Source organism: Etheostoma cragini, chromosome 20 (assembly GCF_013103735.1).
Source record: "Etheostoma cragini isolate CJK2018 chromosome 20, CSU_Ecrag_1.0, whole genome shotgun sequence".
NCBI lineage: Eukaryota > Metazoa > Chordata > Actinopteri > Perciformes > Percidae > Etheostoma > Etheostoma cragini.
The window spans coordinates 16,220,557-16,248,275 of NC_048426.1; the positions used below are offsets into that span (position 1 = coordinate 16,220,557).

The 27,719-nt window shown below is 40.3% G+C and overlaps 3 protein-coding genes across 6 annotated transcripts in view; 2 read left to right on the top strand and 1 right to left on the bottom strand.

Moving 5' to 3' along the window:
• The first annotated feature begins 7,269 nt into the window (after positions 1-7,269).
• Positions 7,270-9,040, top strand: gchfr (GTP cyclohydrolase I feedback regulator). The gene is made up of 3 exons (XM_034857757.1): positions 7,270-7,536; positions 8,077-8,171; positions 8,835-9,040. The coding sequence occupies exons 1-3, from the start codon at positions 7,333-7,335 to the stop codon at positions 8,962-8,964; spliced, it is 429 nt and encodes a 142-aa protein (XP_034713648.1). The 5' UTR covers positions 7,270-7,332; the 3' UTR covers positions 8,965-9,040.
• Positions 9,041-12,743: 3,703 nt separating this feature from the next.
• Positions 12,744-27,719, bottom strand: part of dnajc17 (DnaJ (Hsp40) homolog, subfamily C, member 17) — a 31,554-nt gene continuing 16,578 nt past the window's right edge. The window contains exon 11 of one of the 2 annotated variants that reach the window (XM_034857752.1): positions 12,744-12,888. In XM_034857752.1, the coding sequence (XP_034713643.1) occupies positions 12,763-12,888 (126 nt within the window). In that variant the 3' untranslated portion in view covers positions 12,744-12,762. Of the gene's footprint in view, positions 12,889-22,317; positions 22,499-27,719 lie in introns of those variants that run through there. The other variant, XM_034857751.1, reaches the window with a different exon arrangement.
• LOC117935556 (cdc42 effector protein 3) lies at positions 20,829-24,529 on the top strand. Of its 3 annotated transcripts, none has more exons than XM_034857755.1 (2): positions 20,829-21,272; positions 22,845-24,529. In XM_034857755.1, exon 2 carries the CDS (start codon positions 22,998-23,000, stop codon positions 23,613-23,615), a length of 618 nt encoding a protein of 205 aa, XP_034713646.1. In that variant the 5' UTR covers positions 20,829-21,272; positions 22,845-22,997; the 3' UTR covers positions 23,616-24,529. The 3 variants fall into 3 exon arrangements, with proteins under 3 accessions (XP_034713646.1, XP_034713645.1, XP_034713647.1); XM_034857754.1 differs by lacking the exon at positions 20,829-21,272 and adding an exon at positions 21,352-21,518; XM_034857756.1 differs by lacking the exon at positions 20,829-21,272 and adding an exon at positions 21,568-21,934.

The window sequence follows — 27,719 nt, forward strand, 5'->3', positions numbered from 1 at the left end:
GAGCTGGAGGAGACAAAGGTTGGAATGAAGTAGATAGAGGAGGAGATGGCGGGACGGAGAAGAGGAAAGGGGAGTCTCTGTGGCTTTGAATCAACAGTACCACAGCTCCCAGACAAGCTCTTCTTTCCTTGAACACTCAGCACAAAAGTGAATAATGCCTTGTATTAATCTTGCTCACATCTCTGTAAATTGTTTTTGTATCCTGTCTCAGCACTGCAGCACTTGGGGAACTCATGACAACACAGCATACTTTTAGAGTATTTATTCACAAATAGTAAAATGCAGCCACTGTCTGCAATAATATGGCAATACATGCACATTAAAGCTGTTTTTCAGTTTACTTCTTTTGTTTTATTGTGTCAATCAGACATCAGCTGATTTGACTTTAAACTGTGTATGGCATACGTGTTTGTTGCATTGCACATACAAAGAAACTGATAGTCAAACTTAGTAAAACTCCATCGTGGTCAACTTTGTATTGATATGAAAAATACAACATTGACAGCTGGAACGCAATACCTTCCAACAACAATATGTCAACATATATGAGGAACAACACATATACTGCATATACATATGGGCTAAGCTTACCTGGTCTCGTATACCAAAGACACACAGCTACTAAAAGCTAACTCAGTTTACAACATTAATCCCCCTGCCTTGTTTTCCCTACATGTTGCGTTCAACGTAAGGATGAGCCTAAACTTGCCTGAATGAGTGCATGTCTTTCCCATCTCTAGAGGGGGATGTGCTGTGTTAAACTGACACACCCAGACACTGCATGGTTTTGCGTCTGAAGATGACCTCGCCGGGCCGGCCCCGCTCATCCATGTTGTTGTAGTTCAGGTATTAAAGGTGTATTCACAAAAGTTTGTGTTGTGGGAAAAACAAGAATAGTCTTTCAGCGTCTTTGTTGTCAATACTGTTCTCCGTGTAGACAACGTAAATCTCTTCAATCAATCCCATCCCACACAGCTGCAATCGCTGAGTTAAATCAGATCAACCAACACGCCTCCTCTATATACAGTATATATATACAGCATAATTAGTGTCATCCATAAAATAATGCCCTCTTAATTGTGAAGATGTAGCTCATTCTAAATGTTGTAAGATAATATTTGCAAAATTATGGATAGGATTTTTCAACCGAAATTTCAATGTACTGTATGTGCTTGCAGAGGATTCAAAAATGAAGATTTATATCCCAAAAAACTCTTGTATAAAAGTAAAACATACTTTATAATTTCCTTTGGAAAGAAACATTTTTATTCCAGCAATGGAAGTCTCTAAACTCTATCTCCATGTCTCTTTGATGTTAGTCAAACGCCCATGGTGGTTGTTTTGGATTTGACACAATGTCAATGTTGCTTGCTCCGTTACCTGCATCCTTCACATCACAAACTGGATGGTCAGACTGAGAGTGATTGCAAGTACAGCTGACACATACAAACCATGTACAAACAATGTTGCAAACCCTAGACCTATCAGTAAAAAGAAGTTATATTAGAAACAATCTACAACCACAATCATGCAAAACGTCACTTCAATGCAGGACAACGATAAATTACCATCTGGCAGTGTGATTTTATTGTCTTGTTGTGACAGATAACAAGTAAATTACTCCCTTCTGGTCTGAATCCAAAGAAGGAATGCATCCGGAATCTGACCGTTTAACACGATTTTGGGGTTTTGAGGAAAGCTAAGACTGGCCCTACTTTCATGTGTAACTTAGTGGAAATGTTATGGTTTTATAAGATGATAGATGGAGTTGAGGGCAAAAAGTCACATTCTTAAATGTAGTGTGGTTGGGATGGTTGCTGTGTTCCCAGACCAATAGCTCACTGACACTTATGTAATTCATAATTTGCTGCTTTATTATAAGCTTCAACTGAGGCACGGGGTCAAGGGGGAGACACGGACACCCACACAAGCACACACAATTACATGTTATGTGCAATTTCTGGTTGCATTTTAACTCCAATTTCTCAGTCTGTTTTCATCTCTCACTGTATTAAACGGAGTGGGAAGTTGAGTAATGAGACTAAACATATAATCCAGGCCACTCTTTCTTATCTGGGCTTGTTCTCATCTTTGTTTTCACTCTCACCCCATCCTCCTACGTCTAACTGCTTCTAGGAAAAGTCTGAATTTTCTTCAACACTCCTCTTTCCAGCTTATCCTCTTAATCTTATCTAAGCACTGATGTTAGTGGATCACTTTAGGATGTTGGCATGTCCAATATGGAGCTTTGCATTCTGCTGTGTTTTTCATGAACTCATCTACATTTGGGATGTAGATTGGAGTTTGGAATTACAAGCTTTTGCAGCTCTAGGCTGTTAATTTTGCTTTGAAGAGCAGTAAATTAGTTGACTGTTGGAACATCTTGTCCTGAGCTGTAAAATGACCCTGTGTTCCGGGCAACTTGGAATGTTATCTTCCTGCTAGGAATAGTGAGCTGAAACTTTGATAAGAGCCAGTACTACCATGACATCATTGTCACATAATTCACTCTCATCGCCCGTCGCTCTCTGTCCTAGCAGCTATCGAAGTTTTCCAGCATGCATCTGGATAGTCTGTTCATAGAGGAGTTTTTTCCCCGACCGGATATTTAGCAGACAGTCAGACTCTTCTTTTCAACGATCTCCTGATTTACTAATGGAAAATCATGTTAAGGCTTTGAATTGGACAATGTAATGTCTGCTTCTGTAGCTGACGCACACTCGTTAAGGATTTTACAGTCCTAATAAATCAATAACACTTTAGCCCTCGCATCAAATCAAGTTAAGCATTATACTATAGCACAGTAACCACGGCAACAAGTGATCACCAGAAGTCATTGACAGCGAATGTGTGACGAAAAAGACCAAATGCCATGTGTTTCTATATATATTTTGAGAGAGAGAGAGAAAGAGAGAGACCAAACCAACTTGTCAGAGCTCCCTGTATGATATAGGGAAACTGCCAGGCCAGCTATTGTGCAGTCTTGATGTTGTTGTTACGTGTTAAATAAAGCCAAGATGACCCTTCGCTCCTGCCAAGCTCATTGCCGTAGTTGTTTTTCTAGAAGCAACCATTCCTTATGTAATGAAGCTACGGTGATACCTTGAGCAGATTACCTCTGCCGGACTTGTTCATAAACAACAACCACATGCTGCAATATATAATAGAAAACATGATAATAACCACAGGCCTGATGAGAATCATGATGTGACTCAGTCCTTGCGGTATGCGTCCATGTTGTCATTCCTCTCTCAGTACAATGATCCATCTCCTTCAGACTTTACATCCTCGCTGTTCCCAGACTACTTTACAGAGATATTGACATGCTGTGATGGTTAATAAATTGACAGTTCTAAATAATGCTACAGCTATTAGCTATTATGTGTAAAACACCTCAAATGTAAAAATATTGTTAAAACAGGAGCATTACTGTATATATATAAAAAAAGAAATTCTTCAGAAATATGTGTATTCAACCACAGTAAAATGTTCTAAATTCAAGCCATAATTTGAGGCAATACATTTTTACCAGTATCATCATTGTTCACCAAATTCTCTCGTCACTTTGATATGATTTCAGGATATTCAAACACATTAATGAGTTTAGGGGGTAAATGGAAATAAACACTTTTAGGATATGATAATGAGACAAGATAAAAGTTAATAAATGGGTTGAAAAATGGTGGTCAGGCTGGGCTCTTTAAAAAGAGATAGTTTTGGATAGTTTATAGATAGAAGATAGATTTTTTAGAAAGTCTACAACAACAAACCTTTCAAACAGAGGTTTGATTTTTAAATCACAAGTTAGGCTGAATACCTAAAGTCTAAACAGAAACGTTCACATTATGATTTAATCAACCATGTCAATGTCAGTCATTGGTTTTGTAGCCACTGATTTGCTAATAAGTAATGGATTGTTATCCTAACAGCTGGTTATGGAGCTTTCTGAGATGACCTGAAATGACTCCCATTAGAGCCAGATGGATATTGTTGGTCAATATAAGGAATTTTCCAAACTATGGGTATGGGCATTTATAATGGCCGATAAATCAGAACTTTAATATATTTTGATGTTCCTCTGTTTTGTTGTGACAATAAGACTTTAGTTTTAAACTGCATTAGTATCTTATTTTAGTGAGGACTTGTAATATCTACAAATAACAAATGTTAGGGAAATCGGTTAATTTTTTGTTGCGCTATTGTTTTTTAAAATATATATCGGCTGATATATTGCAATATCGGATTTTTAAATCACTAAATATTTGTATCAATATCGGCCTTAAAAATCCTAACAGACACTCAAACACTTAGTTTGTGTATATGGTTCACATTTAACAAAGATTATAGATAAATGTTCTGTATATTTTTCTCTGTCTAACTAAGACATCCAGAGTCAGCTTTGTCTAAGTAGTAATAATTTTTCCTACTAAATGCACATTACTGCGGTCAAACTCACTGGGATACAACACAGATGAGGAATGCTGAGTGACAAAAATGGCTCTATGGTGGCTGAATTCAAGCCATCTTAAAGCTCTCCTCTATTCCTCTGTGTTTATTACGCATCATGTTGTTTCTTGTTACTAATAGTCCAATCGGCCCCAGTTGTGGTTGTCAACAGGGAAATGCTCCTAGCACAAAATCAAGCTCTGAATCGAGGTGATGAGAGAAAAGACACAGAGTGAACATGTTGTTCCAAACTCCTAATGACATTTTTCTTAATCACTGAGAGAAAGCCTCCATAAACAAACACTTCCAGTATGCACAACCACTGAAACCGCATCCTGGTGTTTCTAAACTAAATGTTAATCTGGTTACAGTTCTTGAAATGCTTCACAGTAATGTACATACAGCTATGCTGTGTTGTGTAATTCCTAAAATCAGCAGTATCAGCTATCAGAGGGCGCAGCATGACAAAGTAGGAAGAGAGGTGAGGCAAAGTAAAAAGAAGAGCCAAAGAGAGGAGGAGGGAAGGATAATTTAACCTTGCTGCTGAATAATATCTCTGCAGCTTGGAGACACATTATGTAACCTGCTGGGTGTAATCTGGAAAGAAGGTCAATGACGGACTGTATCTCTTTGCAGAGGAGGAACTGTGAAGCTCTTCAGAGCGGAACTGCACTGCACAGGCAGATGCAGACACACAAGTAAAAATGCAAAAGTCTCATAAAGAAATATACGGCTCAACAATACAGTGATTCATCACAATTACCCAGATCTAAACTTATACAGAGTGTAACCCTAACAGCCAATCTATCAGAGAGCTGCTTGTTGTCTCTGCTCCAGAGTTTTAAATCTATCTGCTGGGTAATGGAATATTACTCCAACATACAACTACAGTAAATCATCATATACGCACACCGCCTCCTGTATAATTCATTTCCATTCAGTCCCCACTCAGTGATTTAAAGCAATTGCTTTAGCAGTGCAGATATCCCGTGCAGGTCTTCACCCACACACATTCACAGCAAGTAACTCCATCAGACACATTACAGAAAACTTGATGTGTGTGGCATGTCTGAGGTATTGCACATTTGACATTGCTAGGCATAAAGTTTATTTCTTTTGTTGAATTGAGAATAATTTGTCTTTCTATTTAAAATACCAAATGTTAATTACCACTAGGTTGTCCTGTCTGGAAATAACTTTTCATAGTGGGATTTTTTTTGCATTATAGTATGTAAAGAATTATATTGTATATATTATATTCACTCCTGAAGCTGTTGGAGGCAAAGCTTGAGTTTGTGCTTTCATTTCAATGATTATATCATAATATATTATGATTTCAGCAGTATTTTCTGTGGATTTTGCTTTTATGTGTCCATTATTTGACGGCTCTAAATAGTACAGCCAGATTAACAGCTGAGTTGATTTACATTGTCATGGTTATAGAGTAAAGACAAAAAAAACATGTACTTACACATGTTGAACTCTGTAAGGTTTTATTTCTTTTGTTGCAAGTTTCTTTGTACGACACTAGTCACTCATTTGACCATCACACTTTAGCCGAGAAGGTGAAGGCAAAGGCCCCATCAAAAGATCAAAGTGCTTCCTGTTGGCCCACCAGAGATGTGCTCTCCACTGTCACCACAGGTCACAGAAGAGGTGACCTTGCACTCCAATAACCAGCAACAGATGAGCGGGTGCAGGAAGACACCACGGGAGTCCAGGAAGTGGCTCGGGTAGGAACATGTTTGGAGAGAGTGTTCTTTTGGCAAGAGGGGGCCTTGGTGACAACCCTGCTGCTTTCCTGTTTTCTTTCCTGAAGAAGGTCTCAGGTTAACGGGGACAAATAAAACAAAAGAAAAGACATTCCAGAGGAGCATCCCTTTTTTTTTTTTACACCGCAAAGGATTCTAATGAAAACTTGATCATTTCTTAGACTACTGAAAGCCAACTAAATCATTTGTGAATCAGCATGTCTGTTTTTAATAATTTAAATGTTTAGTATGTGAACATTTTACACCAATGTGAAAGATATGGTGAAAAAATTTAAAGAGACAAGCAACACCAACCGGATGGCATTGATCTTGGAAGCCAGTAGGTGGCAATCTTCACAGCAATCCTCTCCAAACACCTGTGTCTTTCTGAATGAAGGGGTGACAGATTACAGCCTCTGGATCATTTCAGGAGGTGGAAATGACATTGTTGTGGCAGACACACTCAACAGTAAACAAACAGCATCTATGCATTCTCCCAATACAGAGCTGTGTCAGCAACAATGACATGCAAAACCTAATAATATCTGTCAGGCTCCTCTGGCATCAGTGGGACATTACATTCATATCGCTGATTCTATCAAAGTCTTCACCATTGTTGTTTGCCTTGGGTCTATGTCTTTCATTTCCCGCCTCAGGCACAAGACTTGTCCAAAATTATTATTGTTGTGTTAAGGAGGAAATTAATAAATCTCTGAAGAGGAAATTACAGTGCTGGTTTAGTGTAATACATGCATGCACAAAAATATCAATTTTTTAAGCAAATGTATTGCCTATCCTTGTGAACTTATAGGCAGAGTAATGAATGCAAAAGTGTAAAATGTGTATTTCTTAGCAAAAAGCAAGTAAATGTGGCCTAGAATAAAAGAAATGCTTCATGCTTCTGGCTATAGCTGTACTGTCACTTTGCACACAGCAATGCAGGTGAAAACAAAAGATCTACACTTTCCTTCCTTAAGTTCCAGAATGATATTTTACAGGGGACTTATGTACTGTGAACTCTGCATAAAATGCATTACCTGAGGTACATGCACATTAGCCACCATTTCTCATGTCAACAATTGATCACATGAGTTGAGCAAGACTTCATGCATTGAGCGAGCAACGCTGTTGACGGATGCTGAGAGAAGAACTGCGATTGGTCCGTCGCGGTGGGTGTTTCCGCATTCTGCAACGGGCTGTCTGCAGAAGCGCGAGTTGGAGAGGGGACCGTCGCGTCTGTGAAGGAGCCTCCTCATTCCCAGTCATTCCCAGAGGAATAGCGGTCCACCGCCAAGAAGCAGGGATGCCCTACATGTTCATCAGTACGCAGATCCGATTGGTGTGTATCTCGCGTCTGTAAATGACTCGTGTCGTGTATTTAAAAGAGACGCGCTCGAGTGGGAGATTTAGGGATTTGGCAGAGCAGCATAGCGCATACTACTAAACAATCAGTGTCACCACTTGCAGATTATAGTTACGCCGTGGCCTGTAATAGTATGCATGCTGGAAACAACAAACAGTCAAGTCTACAAGCGGAGCAAGCAACGTGCGTGTGGTTGTGTGTTTTTTATTTATTTATTTGCCATGGTGCCCTAAATGAATACCACATGTTGCCCAGTTGTCTGCCTCTTGTTGCGCATGTTCATTGTGTTTGTCTGCACGACTACAGCAACCTATAGCCTCTGAGTATCTTATTATCTATTTTTAGTCTGTTACTAGAGATTATAATCTGCACCTGCCAGAGGGCTGCAGGTGTAGCCAGTTATATGCAATCATAGCAGCACAAATAGATATTGTTTTAGCATAAAATATCTATTTCTCAATTAACACTGAGCAAACTATCAGCTGTATAGTTAATGCACTTTATTACTTCTTCCAGGAGAATGGTCCCACAAATGTGGGAGATGAATATTCTGATGCAACTGTGATGAATTACCTGGGAGCAAGGAAAACCACCATGCTGGGAAACAATTTGTGAGTATTGGGGTATATGAAGAGTATAGGGATGGTCAGAGAGTGGACGTAAAGTAAATGTGGCACATAAACTAGTCAAATTAGGGCAAGTGAAGATAGAAAGCAACCCGAGAAAGGCATAGGTGATTCAGTACGTCATTCAAAAAAGCACCAAGACTTCCATTTCACAGGATGTTTTATCCTGATTTACTCTTTTTTTAATGAAACATTCTCCACCACCATCTAACAAACAGGGAACAGTAAACTGTAATGCCACCGCTCAGGTGCAGAGCTGTGCACACACATGCAGAATCGGCTCCCAGGTGTTCTGTAAACATGCTCACACTGGGCCATATTTCCATATTTAGGCACTTAACACTGGTGTTTCTTTCATTTTGGCAGTTATTGTGTATGACAATAGAACTAAAATCAGGTCACATGGAGGAAGGCTGCTGCTTTGCAGATTTAGAATAAACCATTCAAGCTGATGGAATACAGATCAGGGAAGTGTTGTCATTGGCAATCTGATTCAAATGCTGCTGGGAAATGAACCAAGGTGTGGAAGGAAGTGAACAAGCACATGAACAATTAACAGCATTCTCCTTTCCAAGCAAAGTTTACTGAAAGACCCAGAAATCCCACATCTGTGGAAAGTAGAATGACTTTGTGTTTATGCTCATTTAGTTCCGAGTACCATGTGGACGACCCGCCTCGCGTGGTGTTGGACAAGCTGGAGCAGATTGGCTTCCGCGTGCTGACAATGACGGGGGTGGGACAGACGCTGGTGTGGTGCCTCCACAAGGAGACAGAGTGATGGTTTCACGGAGAGAGGGTATCAAAATGCCTCTAGAAGCCTTTAAAAGGATCAATGGATTGTACTGAAGTACTTTGACAACTTTGTTTTTTACTTTAAAGTTCTACATTTGACAGCTTCAAAAATCAGCAGTTTGTCAAGTGAAAATAAAGTCCTAAAATTGAGATTATCCCAGATGTAAGGTTTCAGATTAATTAAAATAGGGGACATGTCACTAATTTCAAGGGCATCCTTAACTGCATTGCAGATATTTTAGACTCTTTGTTCATATTGTTTGCTATTTTCCTACAGGTGACCAAGTGGGAATGTAGGGAGTGAAGGCTAGTCTAACTGTTATTACTTGTTACCTAATTGCACCCAATTCTCTCTTTCTGTTCAATAAATAAAACACAATGCTAGATAGTGTTGTACTTACAGCAGTGTGTTTTTAATTTGGGGGGGGGGGGGGGGGGGGGGGGGGGGGGGCTTTTCCCTTTATTAATGTGACAGTGGATAGACATGAAAGGGGGAGAGAGATGGGGGATGACACGCAGCAAAGGGCTGCAGGTCGGATTCGAACCCAGGGCACTGCAGGACTGCTCTTACTGGGTGAGCTAGAGGCCGCCCCGCAAAGATGGTTTTGTAAGTGTATCATATCCTTATGATAAATTGGTGTAATGATGTGGAATGTGTACTTAATCAAATAAAATGTGCTATCCTGCTGCAGAGGACATTTTCTTCTGACAATCCATTAAACAGACATATAAACATCCTACATACAAATCTTATTTTAAAAGCTGCTCTGTGGCACCTTACAGGAATTCTGCATGGAGGGATGAGGCACTAGCTCTGCAGGCACACAGATTGCAGCAGTCAGCCTGTGAGAGCCAAAACACTGGGTGGTTTCAGTACAGCCCCGGGTCTGCCAGCACGTCTGGGGCCAGCCCGGATCACTAACCCACAAATCAGAAACTTTGCCAACCAACTCAGTGCCAAACTCTTACCAGTCCAGCTGCCTCACACATGACTTAGCTTCTACCTCCATACTAAAGATCAAAAGGTGCTGGTGCTTCCCAGTTCTGTGACCACGGATATTCCAGAAGCTATTTGCATGCACCGACATGTTTGACTCGGACAAAATAAGAAAAATGGGGTGGAGGAAGATACTACGAAGATTCCAAGGCTGTGCTGTAATTGGAATAGGACAGAACACACAGCAGGCTCATCCTCCCATCCTGGTTTGCATGCAGCACAAGCCACTGCAGGCTCATGGCAGGGTTGGTGGTGAATGTGTTTCCTGTAATTGTATTTCCTCTGTTGTCATTTGGACAGAGTTTGTGTGTTTTTTCACATTGCCGGAATATGAAAAAGGCTACGCATAAACAAAACCATGTGATGAGGGGATTTTGCAGGAGGAGAGGAGCAGATGTCTCCCACCACACCACTCTGCTCCACAGCTGGACATTGTGTAACAGAGCCATGGCGAGGCAGCGCAGGAGTGGTAGGGAGATGGATGACTAGGTTGGATGGTGCAAAGCTGCCATGTGGCTCCTAAATAACAAAAAGACAGGAGAAAGCCTCGCCACACAGGCCCACAAACACAGACACAGCATTACACCATAGTCCCCAGAGGGACAGAATTATAAGACTATTTGGATGGAAAGCTGTTCCACAGGCAAAAGACCTTGTTACAAAACACAGGGTGACCACAACTGTTTGGCACTGTAATGTTTGACTCAATGTGGGTCACAGAGCGGTAGAGTGTCACTTCAGAGAGCATAAACAAGCTCTACAGAGTATCTTCTGGGTATAAGTTACATAAGCCGTGTGAACCAGCTTAGATCAGTAATATCTTAAGTTTGTTGTGGTCAGTATTATGGGAAAGAATATATAGTTTTTAAAGCTAGAGGCAGTTTGAAATTTACGCTGGCCCATGGCCTGAGACATGATGCATCCGGACCAAGGGTGGACTGAAGTGTGAGAAAAGAAAACACTGGGGTGTGCAGGTTGCCTTGAGAACAAGCACACACTTTAATAGCAAGTTCTCCTTCACTAATGATATTGTAGATCACGAGTGAAGGAAAAAATGGCTGTTAATGCACTGTTCATACTTAATGTAGTAGTTATCACATGGTAGAAGTTGTTCAGAAATAATTTCATTGAAAGTCTATCAAGCTGGTTATTTAAGCAATAGTGTTTTTGCTGAGTGTTAGATGAGAAGATTGAGGACACTCTCATGCTTGTCCTTTTAATTTCACGCCGGAGACAGATGTGGTTGTTGGGGAGGGGGGGGGGGTTACGTGCCATTTCTTGGCTAGCAGCAGCAGTTCCTGAAGTCTACAGTAGTTGCCTGACAACCTCAGACTCCAGAAAGTCACTCCTCCGTGCCAAGAAATAGTTTGGTACCTCACCCGGTCAAATCGCAACGTGTCTTATAATTTAGTTTTTGAACAGATTAAAAAAAAAAAAATTAGACAAACATAAGTGATCTTTAAAAGGTGCTGGTACTGTAGGTAGATTACTTTTAAACCAAGCTTGCCGTTTTTCCGGGTTTCCATTTTTTAAGCTAAGCTAAACCAAACCTGGCTACAACTTCCTGTTGTATTATGAAATAAGTGGTTTGCATTTAGATTGCATATCTACCTCCGAACAAAAACCTAAAACTGAATGAATGGCATTGTGCAGCTTTGAAAGTGTGTAGTCCACAAGGTCAATTCAGTCTGGAGTAGAGCATTAGACATGGTGTATACACAGCGCAGGGAACAATCATCTTAACCACCAGATCTATCATGGAGGGCCTTCAGAGTATGTTCACTTTTCATCACGTGAGGCCACAAGAATTCCCACAAAAGCCGACCTACTGTTCCTATCTCAGCATGATTACTGGTTTCAACATCCACGTAGTCACATCGCAAGGTCTGCGGTTTGGATTGCTGCAACTCTCAACTAATTTCACAGAGTTACTGAACATGTACTGCAGACAACAGAAAAGAAAGATTTTCCCGTTGCACTCAGTTGTCTACAATAATGAGGTAATTATAATAATGAGTTGTCAGATCTAACCAGGCAAATGCAAATAACATCATTATTCCATTTTGTTTATGTGTGGTGTTCCATGGCCAATCTAACTCTGGCTTTGTTACAACCTGTAGTCACTGGTTACTAAATACTCACTGAGTCTCAAATAATTAATTAGTAATTAGACCTGGTGTTTTGATTAGAGTTAAACCCTCTAGATGCACCACAGTAAAATATTATAGTGAGACACTATCTAAGGCACAATATGTTTCAGATTCCTAGGGATTTGGGATTGGGTTAGAGAGCATTGTCTTAAGCTATATTGCAATTTTATTCCTTTTATGACTTCAAATTTTAAGCCCCGAAATCATCAGAAAACTAGTAACACCAGGTGGAAATTTAATCAAATAAATTAAAATGTAAAACGTTCAACATACCAAAATATTGGCATCCACGCATTAGGATACAATATGATAACACCAGATAGTGTGCAGTACTGATTCATCCCTGTAGCCTGAGTATTAGGACTCCTACCTGTGCGTCCACACTGCAGGAGCCCTCACTTCTTCTCCCTCAGTCATTATTTGTTCTTAATGAAGGAAAAGACATGACACTCTGATTAAAACATCAGATTTGAAAAAAAAGTTTCTTTTTAATGACTAAAAAAAGACTTTTTTTTGCCAACACAGGGTATTGCATACAATTTTTTACAAACCACATAAAAGGCTTTATGAAACTAAAGCCTGAAAACAGGTATTCATTTAAAAGTTGCGGTATGGTACCGAGCTGGGTCCTGCTGTGCTATGACCCCGCAGCATACTCGTCATCTTCTCTCTGCAGTTGTTCTATGAGCTTCTGCCGCTCAGCGGCCTGCCTCATCCTCATCATCACCACGCTCTCATAGTCACGCTCATTTGACAGGGCGCCCTGTATGAGAGAGACAGACAGACATGGAGAGAGGTCATATTAACATGGAAAATGATACAAAGACTGTATGTAATCTGAAAGCACATATAGTAATCCGTGTCATTTCTGTACACACAATATATACATATAATACAGACTAAATGTGACAGTAATGTTATTGAGCAAGAATTCATGAATTTTAAAAAGGAGATTAACAAACAAGTTTTTGATTAAAAGATACGTTGAGCAGCAGAACATTTTCTACTACTTTGATAAGAAAGCAAAAATATGTTTGAACTGTTTGTCAAATAAAACAAACCAGTTGGAGACATCAGCTTGGGTTCAAGGGGCTATTTTTCATTATCATCTGACTGTTATGGACCACACAATCAATTAATTGAGAAAAATATTCAACAGATTTATTCAACAGATTAATTTTATTTGCAGGTCTACTTTTATCATTCATCGCATTAGTCTTGGTAATCCAGCCATTTAGCACTACACTTCTATACAGTTGGGTGACTCACAAGTTACAGATTAAATATTGAATGATTGAAATCTAAGCAGCAGAAACTAGATATCTAGACTTTTAGTCAAGCTCCAACCACCCTGGATCCTACATTCCACATAATGTACATTTCGCTTGCCAGACCTATGTCAACAGAGCTGTGGAAATGCAACCACTAGCACCTTTAGTAGTCTGAGCCCAAGCCGAGATAACCCTAATGACGTCACATTTACAGTGTTCACAGGATGTGTAATACTCCCCACGAGTAAACTGATCTAGATGTGTAAATTCAGTGTAGTGGCCTGTCAATATTTAAAGAACATTTCTGGTGAACCATTACACTGGAAGGAATCATAGCAAAGTCAAACATGCTTGTATTTTATGTCATGACAACAATGACTCAGGGCAGCACACGGAGCAAATGACACCAATGTCACCATCCACAGTATGTTTGCTTTCACGACAGGGCCTGTGGGTGCACAGCGGAGGAGAGGCGGGCTCGTGCGGATGCTCTCATCTCAGTTACCATCACAATGACGGCAGGGTGAACATGCATGAGGCAGCAGCCCGCAGAGCAACTGTGACAGGGTTATTCCGCTGCCTTAGGTCATTAAACCCCAAAATGGGGCCTGGGATTAAGCCTGGCAGTTGCCCGGCCTCTGTGTGTGTGATTTCTTTGAAGGGCTTGGACAACGATGGCGAGAGATTCACTTGATGGGGGGGTAATCAAGCAGGGTGGAACACGGGACACACACACAGCTTAAATGTGCATAGTTATAGGTATATGACACACACATACGCATCAATTGTTTTATGGGATAATATCCTGGAAGTCTGCGGGGCCAATGAAGTGTCTCTTTAACAAGACAGTGAGCTGCAGAAGAGAGTGAGTAAGTGTGTCCATGAAGGACTCAGCCAGTGAGAGCGATTTCAGGAGGAGAGTTAGGTTTTTGTCAATGCGCTCGAAGACCATCTGGAAAACATCACGGGGACTCCAGCATTCATGTGCTGAAAGAAATAGGGGAAGTATAGAGGAAGACGAGAGGGGATGTTACCCTGCCGCCCCCCCACCCCTGGATGGAGGAAAGCTGCTATTATCATTCCAGTAATGTGAGCTCAAGCTCTTGTCTGACACGTAACTCTGAAATATCACGCAAACGCCATTAGGTAAATAAACAACTCTTACATCCTCAAATTCAACAAAATAAAAGCAAGCATACAAACAAGCTGGTGAGAATGCTCCCCTCTTCTTCAGCAAATATATCTCTTTGCCCTGCCCTCTACTGGCCACTAAACTGAAGTGCAGCAAGACATTTCAAGTCACATTTGGTCCGGACTGTCCCAGGCTAATAATGTAGGGGAATTCGGAGCATTAGCAGGTCATGGCCTGTCATGGACAGGGTGACGCATTTCTTCTCAGGATGAGGGATGTTTCCTTGCCTCGGGGTGTTAACTTAAAACATACATGTTTAGCCAGTGCATCACTCTGTAACCAACACTTGGTTGTGTATGTATGCGTGCGTGCGTGTGTGTTGCAGTAACACTGGGGCCCAGGGTGAGTAGGAAACCACAGAACACAAACAATGGGCCCCCGTGCTAAGCCAAGAGAGAAGGGCACAGAGCCACTGCAGAGTTAGGATGGTAGTCAGTCACACACACACACACACACACACAAACACACACAATGACATCATGAATACCACCAGTGCTGTGAGTCAGGCAGTGTATTACACACTCTCACACCACACACACAACAGGAGGCATCTCCAAAGAGCAGGTGGTCACTGTGTTCCCCCGGCACAAGTTCTCATATCAGCTGCACATTCCACCATTCCTATTTCTGTGTTTGTGTGAGACGTGTGTTTGTAAGTATGTGAGCAGGAGAATAGAGAGAGTGTGTGTGTGTGTGTGTGTGTGTGTGTGTGTGTGTGGGTGTCTAACATGTCAGGTCAAAATCTTGCAAAAATGTTTTAACTGGGTTCGGATAATTTTCATACTCATGAAACCATTCAGTGACCCCTCGTGCCCTATATCACTCATGTTTCTCCACGAATTTATTAAAAAAAAAGGTTTCTATTTAATTTGTTGCATACACATAAAGATCAGTAGGACCAACGTCCCTGTCCTCTGCTAGATCAGAGATTTTCGACAAGGGGTCCGGGACGCTTAGTGGGTCCTCAGAGTTACAGCACCACATTATAAAGGATTTTCTTCAATTTACCATGAATCCAACATATTAGCAGCAAATATATATCAGCTTTTCTGTGGAAGTGGCTCAATAGCATATATGTAAGGTAGTCACCAAGGTAGCCACACACGGAGTGTAAATCCTGAGGATTAACAGGATTTTTAATCCAATGTTTAACATTAAAACATGATTTATAAAATCATATGAACAATTTACAATACAATACAAAATACAATTTGTATTTTGTATTTTTGTGTTTGTATATGTTCTTATTTTGATATGGATCCCCCTGGGTCTGAAATAAAGTTTATTATTATTAAAAATATTTATTTTAATAGCTTAGTATTCTATGCACTTAAAAAGGTATGTGTAAAGGCTTAAGGCAGCACAATTGTAGGCCCAGCTTATTATGCAACTTAACTTTGTCCAATATACTATGTAGTAGGGGGTCCCTGATCCATCTCTCTCACTTAAGTGGTCCTTGGCTTAAAAAACTGCAGTAGATCCATTGATGCTGTATACTGATTGTTTGATACTGTTGTTGATTTTATTTTTTATCTTAAATGTACAGTATATATTTTAGTTTACTCAATGAATTGTATGCATGTATTTCTTCTCACATTATTATCCTTGATGCTTTGACAATACTGTTATTTCTGACAGTCATGCCAATAAAGCAACTTGAATTGAAAGGGAGACAGAGAGAGGGAGACAGAGAGAGAGAGAGAGAGAGATGTACAAACATTCAAGGAAGCCATCAAAGTATTTAACTGTTAAATACTAAAAGCCTGAAGTTAACATCACTCTGAGAACATTTGGTTTAACGAGGCCTCTTGGCAGATTCTGTTATCCAAGAAACCTAAACTACACTGTAGTGACTTTTTAAAAATCTTCAGTTTATATAAAACTTTATAACATTTCATGCTTATTGTCTCTTAAGTCTGTAAATTACTAATTTCACAACTGGATTACTCATTGATGACACCATCAGTTATCTCTAACTAGATGGCCACTGAGCCAAGAAGAGACTTTACAGATTTTGCTGCCGAAGGAAGAAATGGCTTCTTAACAAGCCTGCTCTGCGGTCCAGTCTAACGTTTCTACCTCTAATGCACTCTGGTGAAGTTAATCAAGGAACTATTTATCTGAAGCGTGTGTGGTGGCGTGCGTGTGTGTGTGAGACGGACCTATGGAGTAAGTGATTTATGAGAGGCGAACACTTATTTTAAAATTCATTTGTGTGTGTGTGTGTGTGTGTGTGTGTGGGGGGGGGGGGGGGGGGGGGGGGGGGGGGGGGGGGGGGGGGGGTCTCATGCTAACTCAAACAAACAGGCAGCGGGCAGAGGTACTGCACATGCAACACTGGAGCCAAGGTGAAATTCCTCTGTAGACAAAACTCAAACTTTTTAAATGGTGGAGGATTAATCATCATTCATTATAAGACTGAGCAGACATGCAACCCCAACGGTCTGGTCTATTATGCTGTTTTTGTTAGTGAAGCAAAAACACTACATAGAGATTAAGGCCCAAATCTATTTCCTTTATTAACGTCTTTAATGCACATGCACTGTGATATAAACATCTGGTTTTTGAATGGAAATCAGAGACAAGACATCCTTTAATTTAACAGCAAAAGCCCAATATTGTTGAGTTGTTATGTCTGAACAGAATGTATTGAATACATCTACAAATCATTGACTGCAACAGTTTTTGTAAATAAAAGCTGCAGAATTCACACCCCTCCTTTAGACTGTACTAGGAAAGATATTTATTTTTTCTAAAATACAGCTATTTTATTTAAATTAAAATCAAAAAGTCAAGCTGCAATAGAGAAGAGGCATATTGTCTTATTTTTCTCAAATGAAAGTCAGATAGTCCTTGTGACAAAAGCATTGAGATAAAAAGACAGAGCACATTTCTAAAGCGTGTCAACAAACCAAAAATGCAGTACAGTGGGGGAATTAACACTGTGCAGGAGTGGTAGGTAAGTGTGGACTGCAGATTCAGCCATAGCGTTCAAAGGTAAAGTAAGGGGGGAAAGGCAGCAGTGGATATGAGGTGCCGTGTGTGTGTGTGTGTGTGTGTGTGTGTGTGTGTGTGTGTGTGTGTGTGTGTGTGTGTATGTGTGTGTGTGTGTATGTACGCACACGCATGTGGTTGTACATGGTCACGGTATTGGACAGAATGGATGCCTGTTGGATGGAGATAGAGAGTGCCTTTGGAAACTGTTAAAGTTAAGGAAATAAACAGTGAAAAAGAGAAATGGCAGCAAAGAACTGAACTCCTGGTGCCCTGGCATTTCTCTTTATGATGGATGAGTTCAGGGATCCTAGAATAAGAAGATGTGGGGGTTTTGGCCTCTTCAATATCTAACAATGCATTGTTGTAAAAGCAGAATTATGTCTTTCACACAATGGCCTTCTGAGAAAAGCCCTTGGCTTGCAACAGATTTCCCATTAAACCAAAAGTGGCCACAGGACTGGTAAGAATGCAGTCTGAAACTTAAAGATGTCAAAAAGATCTCAGGCATTATGGGGGGGGGGAAATAACATTTCAAATGTATGTGCTCTCCATTTATGCACATATGGGTTCCCATGTTAACATTCTTACAATTTACATTTAACATTTAACGTACAGAAAAAGCGAGTTGAATGTATCATGCTGTGTACTGTTCACATCATATCTCCAGTCTTCAGAGTAATCTAAATACCCCAACCATGACTTTACATAGTTACTCAAATGTATTGCCAGGAGACACTGCAGTAAATTCTCAGCCTACACTGACCACCTACAGTACATCAACTGGAAAGAATTAGTATGTTATGAGTTATGCATATGTACATTGCAATCTTTAACTCAATCCTGCAAAACCTACTCTCTGAACAGCTCTAAACACAACATACATTGAATAAGTGTGTAGGCGTAACACAAAGATAAAAACAAATACAAGTTTTATCTGTATAATAGCACAAAATGGCAATAATAGAACCGATTTTCTGGAAGGGGAAATTTTGCTTTTATTGGACAATTAAGATAACGCGAGACACTACAGCTCTATAGTATGTATTTTACACCCATTGCCCACCAGAATTCCCCTAAAAACCATAATACATCTCAGGTAGATAAACAGATGCTGTGATATCTTGCTTTAAGTCGATTGTAGTACAAAGTCCTCAGCTCATTTGTAAATGGTTAACATTATGGGATGGTGCTAGAAAGCAATAAAACAGGCATCACACATTTATGTCTGAAACCTACATATAAATAATTACGTGTGGTATTATAATTATTATCGATATATCATTTTGCACCAATGTTTCTCCATTAATTATCCACCCTATTCATCCCTTTACTGTGTTGGACCTTACGTGACTTTACTTGCTTTGTCATGTGTTAATGAGTCTCCACCTAGGATTCAATAGCAAACCACCTGGACTTTGACTGGTCTCGCTGTCATGTGGCAGTTTTTGTTGGAGCGCATTCAAAAAGCTCATCATTGAGTCATAACTTTGGAGACAAACAGTGACGACAACTGTCGGGATGAGTATTCTATTCAGGACTGATGAAAGGGTATTACAAAGAGTAGCTGCTACAAACTATTAGAGACAGAGTCATGGACTACATCATTTCAGTTACTTCCCATTTCAAGCACGGAATTGAGTGTCTCTTGTCCTTTCATGCTCTGTGTAATGGATGTCCTACAAGTTGAATTATATCAAAGTACATTATGTCCCCTGCTATTATTTTATTATTATTAAAATATCAAAATATGTTGTTCATATTAAAGAATCAAGCCAGTTCTTGTTGTAAATCTTTTCTAAATGCTGGCTGTCGTGTCTGAGGGTCGTGATAAAGCGGAAGCTGGTGAACACACAACAAAAGGGCCAGAAGAATATCAACCAAAGCCTCAGTTTGGGCTTCTAGCGCCAGTCAAAGCAATATATGGAAACACTTTTGATCCTGCAACAACAAAAACATGCAGCATCCCAGAATTTAGGCCCAGCATAGCTGCATCAAACCACACTGCCCGCTATGGTCAGGCCTTAGAAAAGAGGCTTTAACAGAAATCCAGCTAGGCCTAAACGCATAAGCCCAAAGGCTACATAGCATGACAACACAAGAGTGAGCCCAACCCTGGTCAGACTGAAGGTCTCATGAGGTCATTCTAATATCGCGTATAGCAGTGGCTCTTCACCCTAACTGTTTCTAGCATGAAAGGAGCTTTATGGTTGTAGGTGGAAGAAGGATGGGGAAAGAGAAATTTTCAAAAATGTTCTGTTTCCGTATTAAGTAAATGTTATGATAATTTCATTTGCGTGAGTAATTGTGTCTGGTCTTGCAGGCTGCTCTGGCACTAGTGTGCAGAGCAGGAGAACAAGTGAGGATCAGGCGGCAGGCGTATTGTTTATTGGATCAAATTAAAAGGACTGGAGGAGTAGTGAAATATATGATTTTTCCATTTCCTTCTACCATGCATTTTTAGTGAACAAGGAGAAGCATTGAGATTCTGGACAGAGGGATCTACAGCCGTGTCCTTTCTGCTGGAACACAATGTTCCTTATACGACGCGCTGGCGTGTTGGTTTATATATATTCTCCTTAAAACAAATACACAGGTCGCAGAAGATTATATGGTTAAAAAAAATAATCTTTCCAAACCAATGCACAAACAAAAGGGCATGATCAACGAAAGTATCAATTACTGCCTGTGAGAGCACAACAAAATGCTTTAACCCTGCCATTTGTAACACAAACAAATTCCATAGCGCAAAAAAAAAAAAAAAAAAACTTTTGCTGCTCTGACACAATTTCCATTCCTGTGTTGCTAAAGCATTCCAAAAGCAAAGACAACATGCTGGACGCGTGAGAATTGGAATTGCAACAAGTTATCTCTCTTGTGCAACCCAGCGTGCCTGTACATACATGTCTGTGTGTTATAGTGTGCTTTGATAACATAGAGTAGCTATAGGCCTCCAGTCAGGCAGAAGGGCCTGTGGAGTGGGCTTGACTCTGGGGCTTTGGGCTTGACTCTTGGGCTTTAGACATGCCATCAGCAGGAAGGAAACCAGGAAATCAGTAGAGCACACGGACAATGACATTGAGATTAGAAATTAGTTAACCCCTCCTCTGAGTGACTGACCTGTTTTCTCACGGACTAGGACTTCCTTTTAGACATAAGCGCACAGTCTACAAAACACACACACACAAAACACACACACACACTCAACACAACCTGCTGTACACTCACTAACCTAATCAAACTCAACCTCTTTTACTCTTCCCCTCTTCACAAACAGCTCTTGAAAGGGAGTTGTGCACCATAGTTTCTCCCACATTTCGCAATTTTGCAGGAATTAAATCAGCAGCTCCTGTTTTTCACCCACTCTCAGGCAGGTAATAGGGTGCAGCAAACCAACCAGTAGGACTTCCTTTAACACTTATGACTAAAAGGCCAACTCACATGGCAATCAGGATAATTTCATCTGATGGCTGGCAACCATTCCACAGTGGGATTACTCTTAGACATACACTAAGAATTTTCTTTTGAAGAGAAGCCCTTGTACTCTGACCTCACCTGGCTTATCTCTTAGGCAAAGAGGGTTTTTAATCAGCAACACACCTGGAGACCTCTTGCAAGAGGGAATTTACACTGGGAAGGACTAGCTTAAAAAAAGAAAGGATTAAATGTCCATGGACTGAAAACACAAAGGTAAGAGTCACTTGGCAGCTAAATGCTACAACTGAATGTAAAATTTGACTTAGTTGTGTCACTTTGAAAAAGTTCCTTACTCTGTCTCAAGGCTGTTCAATGAGATCTTCTCTGTAACCATTGAACAAGCCCTATCATGTCGAGAGGGAGTTTGTCAAGGTGTGCAGGTAAACGCTGCCTAGTTTCCTGACAAAGAGGTGTGTGAATGTGTTGGATTAAATTTCCTGTATTTGCTCAGCAAGACAGGTAAGAACATATCTGTATGTATCATATTGTTTATTTATCCTACTAGAAAAGCAACTGCAAGAAAAGAAAATCCTTGGAATCATTTTCTTTTAACTCGTGGTTGTATTTTCAATCGTATTCCTCATCCGTCTCAAAAGATGGATCATTTATGGCAGCAGTGAGGAAGATCATTTAAAAATTGTTTCTTGGCCAATCTGTTTTTATGGGCTTCTTTAATTTTTACTTGGCCATGAAGTGTTTCCTGAACATGATACTCATGGCTGAAATCCTACGACTCCTCCTTGGCCAAACTGACATGTTTGGAAAGGAATGCTGTTGTGTCCACGCTCTCTAGTCTCCCGCTGCTACTAAAGTGCCGATAAAACCTTTACAGGCCTACAAAACCTGTTTGCTGTAGTGGAATACAAATTTACAGAGTGAGTGTTTCAAGTCACGAACACAGATCTAATACGGGCAAAGCTGTTTGTGAGACCGTAAAAATCATAGAAACTGGGCAGATTATCTAATCGACATGCCAGCGCTGATGAACTGAGTTCTATTTTACTAAATAACATGATTACAGGTCACGGAAGGCAAAATTACATTATTTGGATGTACTGTAAATCTTTTATATGAAATCCTCAAACTACATTACAAAACCAATTACCTATTTTGAAATGTAATGCATTCAGTGTGATGTTAAATAAGTATCTAATTTTATTAACTTCCACATCATGAATTACTGCATTACTGTTACACAACAGCAAAATAAATTAACTTCCCGCCAGCTATTTGAATTTTTCACAGAATCAAAAACGTGTGTTCCAAAGTGAAGTGTCATGATTTCTGACAGACGTTACGGTAAAACATCATGTTCCCCCAAAACAAAATATGAAGAGGTATGATTCACTTACATACAGGACAATTACAGGACAGTTTCTTTTTATACTGGAAGTCTTAAGTTGGCTGACTTCCTTTAGAGGATAAGCAGCAGACCATACCTGCATTTATGGGGAAATAACGGATTTGAAAAGTAAATATTTAGAAATGGAAGCTTCAAAGTATTGTTGGAAAATCCCGCTGCTGCCAAGTAACCCTGAACTTTAATAAATCAAAATCAAGTGGAGCAGGTGAAATCTCTAAACAATGACTGGCGATTCATATTAAGCCGACTGAATCAGTCCAATATTTACATCTGGTGCTGAACTTCAGACCTGTTCCATATTTTACCATGATGTGAGGGAAGCCTGGATTATCAAAAATGAATTGATAATGCAGTGTTATAAAGTTGGTATAAGAAGACTTGGATTTGTTAAATGATTTCTCTTTTCCTGTGTTTTGATGCAGATGGAACTATGCTTGTTAGGATTCACCACTACACATTTCAACACTAAGGATTCAGTGTCAAACAAAAGAGGAAATACAAAAGGATACAAAGACTAAGAAGAAGTTTAAAAAAAATAAACAACATTTAGGTCCATCTCAACCAGATCTGCCAAGATGCCACTTAGAACATCGCTGTACAGAAAGCCATCCTCTGGTCGTTGGTCCAGCAGGAACTTTAAGCGCAGGGAGGTGCTGTCTGTCAACATGATTAGCCTACCACTGGCTGATTTCCGCCACATCTCACATATTGGTAATGATGCCCACAAAGACAGCTTTGGAGACCTTTCCTTCTTAAAGATGGGCCACAGTCTGCTTCTACGAAGCTCACAGAGCGAACAGAATCTCTTCCTGGCCAGCCCTCCACCACCAAAGCCCCCTCGTCTGAACCTGGCCGAGGGCTCAGACAGCCCTGACTTGCATATAGGCCACGTGCACAACACCTCCCACAGGAGAAAGAAATGCAGCTCTATGCCAATGCTGGACAGTGAGGAAAAGGAAGCAGAGATAGAAGAGGAGGACGGGTACCAAAGAGTGAATAATGTTGCTCCAAATCTGGCTCCCAGCCTAGGACGGGGCAGCCTGAATTCAGACAAGGATGAAGACTCTACAGAGACCTGTGACAAAACTGTTGGACAGCACAGGGAGGAGGACAGTGGCTTTTCATTCAGCTTTGACCTGGGCCCTTCAATCCTGGATGATGTTCTCCGGGTGATGGACAAACACCACAATTAGACAGCATAGTAGCCAGGAGTTACATAGAGTTTACTAAAAGTTTGGAACAATAAGAGACCCTTCTTGGGAACATGCTCCCGATTTTATGATATTATCAATATCCTAAAGCGATGGTTATTGTGGAAATAAATCTGGAGATATTGGATTTTATGATCCTCGGGACAACAAGAATATAGACAAATAACCTTTGGCGAGAACTTGCCTCACCTACGTTTTAATGGAGGTAATCAACTATGAAAAGATGGATACACAGGATTAAAGCTTCTGCCTTTTTGTTTATTTCAGTAAAAGATGTTACTTTTGGAAGCTGATTCAGCAACTTTCTAGGATAAGAAGCTTATCCTTTTATAGAGCACAAGATAGCGTGGTCCACAGCATGTTAAAAAATAAAACAATCTCATTTGAAAGGTTAAACAAAAAACCCTATTACACAAAGTTAACATTCTCCCTAAAAATCACCTTTTACAGGAGTATATACAATGGATAAGTTAATAATCTAACATTGTCGGATGTCAAACGCCAATCTCGACATATGTTCAAGCTTTTTTAACGTTCTTCCTTTGCCAGTGTAATCCCCCACACAGCACAGCACTGAAAACGTCTGTTAAGGCTTAAGAGTGTTGTGTTTAAGAAAAGAAAAGTTGCGGCTGGAATCCAAGGTCCTCGAGCTGTGATGTCTTGGCTCTTGGCGTGCTTGCCACTCTATTGTGTGCAGAGGGCAATTTTTCCTCCGCACGCATCCCAGAGGCCCCACTCAAAAGGTAGACTGAGGTACCCCCCATCTCTCATTCCCAACAATGCAATGAAAACAAACACTTAGCTCTGCTTCCAATAAAAGCCAGCCAGTGGTGGCAGGTTGGGCTGCAGACCAAGCCAGGCCACAGGTCTAAGACCTTAGACAAAAAAAAAAAGAAGTGAAAATAAAATAAAATCCCAGAGCAGGCTGTTTTCTTAGCTGCAAATCAGAGTCCAATGCTATGGTGAGTGGCGCACGAGAAGTAAAGTGGTAAAGGGTAATGTGATACTTCCACATATGCAGGGGGTGTCGAGGGAGGAGGACCAGAGACATCCCTTACTGCAGCAAAAGTCCTGATGAGGGTTTAAACACTACCTTCTGACCAAACAGTCCGCCAACATGTGAAAAAAGCATGTTTGAATCTCACATACGTGTATCGTATGTACATGTAAGCACGCAAAACTCAGTTGCTCGTCAAACTGAGATTTGTGCAATTTAGATGTGACAATCTAGGTCCACTTTCCTTAGGTTTGGAGAGGAGAGTCAGGACAGAGGCTCAGTCTGTCCTTAGTGGGGGGCTGCCATGAAAGGTTGTAGGGCAAGGACCCAGAACCAGTCAAATTCCTAAGTTCCACATGGGTCATGCTACAAAATATACACAAACCACAAGTGGCATACTTCCAGCAATAGATTTAGAATTCTATGCATGTCTAAACGGAAGATATTTGTTGGTACGTCTACACTGTATATCTGTTTTGCCATCTCCTATTTTAAAGTGGATATCACTCACCATTTTCCTTGTATAAGTTATGACAATAACAAATCGTGAAAACTAATTTTGCATTTAGAATAAATTAGACGGACATGTCAAGCAAGATTTCACATTGGTATGTCACAAATACTGTAATACAGTAAACTGGGCTTTGAAGAAACTGCTGAGTTGTTAGACATGCCCTGCCTGTGACACACCTGTACCATGAAGAGGTGACATTTAATAGCTAACCAGGGTGTGTCTGCAAATTGTCAAACACTTCTAAATAGCTTGCCTTTTCCAGATAATGGCCTTCAACAATCAAAGCCTCATTTATTCACAAGAGAAAGAAAAATTGGGTACGGGTAAAACACTTGAACCTATAAAAGCAATATTTTAAAAAATACCAACTAATGGTGGTCTTTTTTTAATGCACTTCAGCCCTTCTTGACACATTTTATGAAAACCCATCCTTGTGCTTTATAACTTTCAAGAATTAACTTTTCCTGTCAGTATTTTTTTTGAAAAAACAACATTCTTGCAATAGACCTTGGCTGCTATGGCTCTATCTACACAACAGTGTTTAGTGTGAAGAATCACAAACTTGTGCTCAACAAGTTTTCGGCCGCATCACTGATGTGAGAAGAAAGTCTGTAATTTAGGACAAATTATCTTGTCTGCGCAGCACAAACTGGCCCGAGCAATATCCTGATCCCATCTGGTAGTAATTCTCCCTTCTCCCCCAAAAAAAGAAGAAAAAAAAAATAGATCACACTTCATACAGAATACCAAGAAACCCTGTCATCTCAAGCGTTGCACTTATGAGTTATTCATTTTGTCAGGTACTAACTAAAGAACTAAAAATATTGTTTTGGCAAAAAAGAGATGTCTGTCTACTGTAACTGCATCTACCAGTAGAACCTTATGCTACTGAAATGTGCTGCATGGTTTTACATACAAAAGGGGGATTTATTGAAACCAATATTGGTTATGGTGTCTGTATCACATCAGAGTGTAATATCAGGCTATAGACGGTGAGGGCCAAGCCAATCCACAACAGCTATTCCCTCTCATGAAACGCATGATGAATGGGGCGTAAACTCGATAATTGTGAAATTCTTACCACATTATAATCACACCAGGAAATCCATTCAGTGTCTGATGAAAAAAATGCAAACACAACAATCATAAACCAGTGTATCTTTTCTATGAACTGTGTGCTCTTTTGTTCCTTGAGGGTCCCACTATACATTAACAATAACTCCAAATGCCATAATGAGATATACTGCCCATCACTCTCCTATATATATATATATATATATATATATATATATATATATATATATATATATATATATATATTCAAACTTAATACGCATTAATATAATTTCCTCCTTTTGGGTCTGATCACAACAAAATACAAAAGTCTGCTGGTCTCCCTCTTAGAAGTCCCTTATGTGCACTTACTGAGTTTTTCCACTGCAGGGTATCTACTCGCCTTTTTTTGGTTTTCCATTACAAAAAAAAATCCCTGGTACCTGCTAACAGGTACTTTTTGTAATACAACCTCAGTTGAGGTTCCAAGCAAGCTGAGGCGATACCAAAAGGTAACGTGAAAACCTGCAGACTACTGATTGGTCGGAGAGAGTCACTAATCACTCCGTCATCATAGTTAGCGACAGACGCGGGGGTGTCCTGAACAAACCCGCCGTATTTACCGGTAAATAGTTTATCCAGCGGTTTGTTTGTTTTTTGCTGCCTCCAGATTTATTAGAAACTAATTTGCCTTCTGGCTGTGGCAACACGCCAAGAAACAAAAACCAACACACCTTCAACGTTCTCTGTGCGTGTTTCATTAGGTCACGGCAGTTTCCTGCCGTATTTTCCCCCCTACCAGCCATGGCTCGCCTCATGCATAAGGCGGTACTAATCTGCAATAGAAAAAGGAGGACGGGGCACCGTGGTTGAGTCGAGGCAAGTGGAGCAGGTACCATTAATGGAAAAACACCATTAGAGAGGGGGAACGCCAATATTAAATGTGCCAACAGCATGGCCGCATACAGAGTATCATATCCAAATATAGGGGCTATTTAAGGTGAGAGTGCACTTTTTGAGCACTACCACACTGGCGGGCTGGAGAAACAATCCCAGAATAGCTGCTGCATCTGGTTTGTGTCGTGACAAGCCTGTGATGACTCTTCAGCTCTAGATGCAAGAAGCAGGCGTAAAAAGCTCAAATTTAAATATTTTATGATAGATTTGCACTAAAAATGTGGGTAGGTTAAACTACGCAAAAAAAAACATGACTCAAGACACATTGATTAGTAATGGTATTACATCTGCGGATACACCAACATTACATCTGGCAAAGACAAAGCAAATGGTTAGATAGTGATTCTATATCTGAGACAGTGTGGAAGGTGAGATATGAATCATTTGCCAGACTCTGTGAAATGCGCCACACACGTGAAATCACATATTGATGCAACAGCCATTCACAGCTCTCATTAAACTTTATCTGAGGCCTGAACCCCACACAGGCCATCATTACACACCTCAAAAAAACTGTATTATCTTTACTTCAGATTCAGTCAGGCACCTTAACTCATTCAGAAGA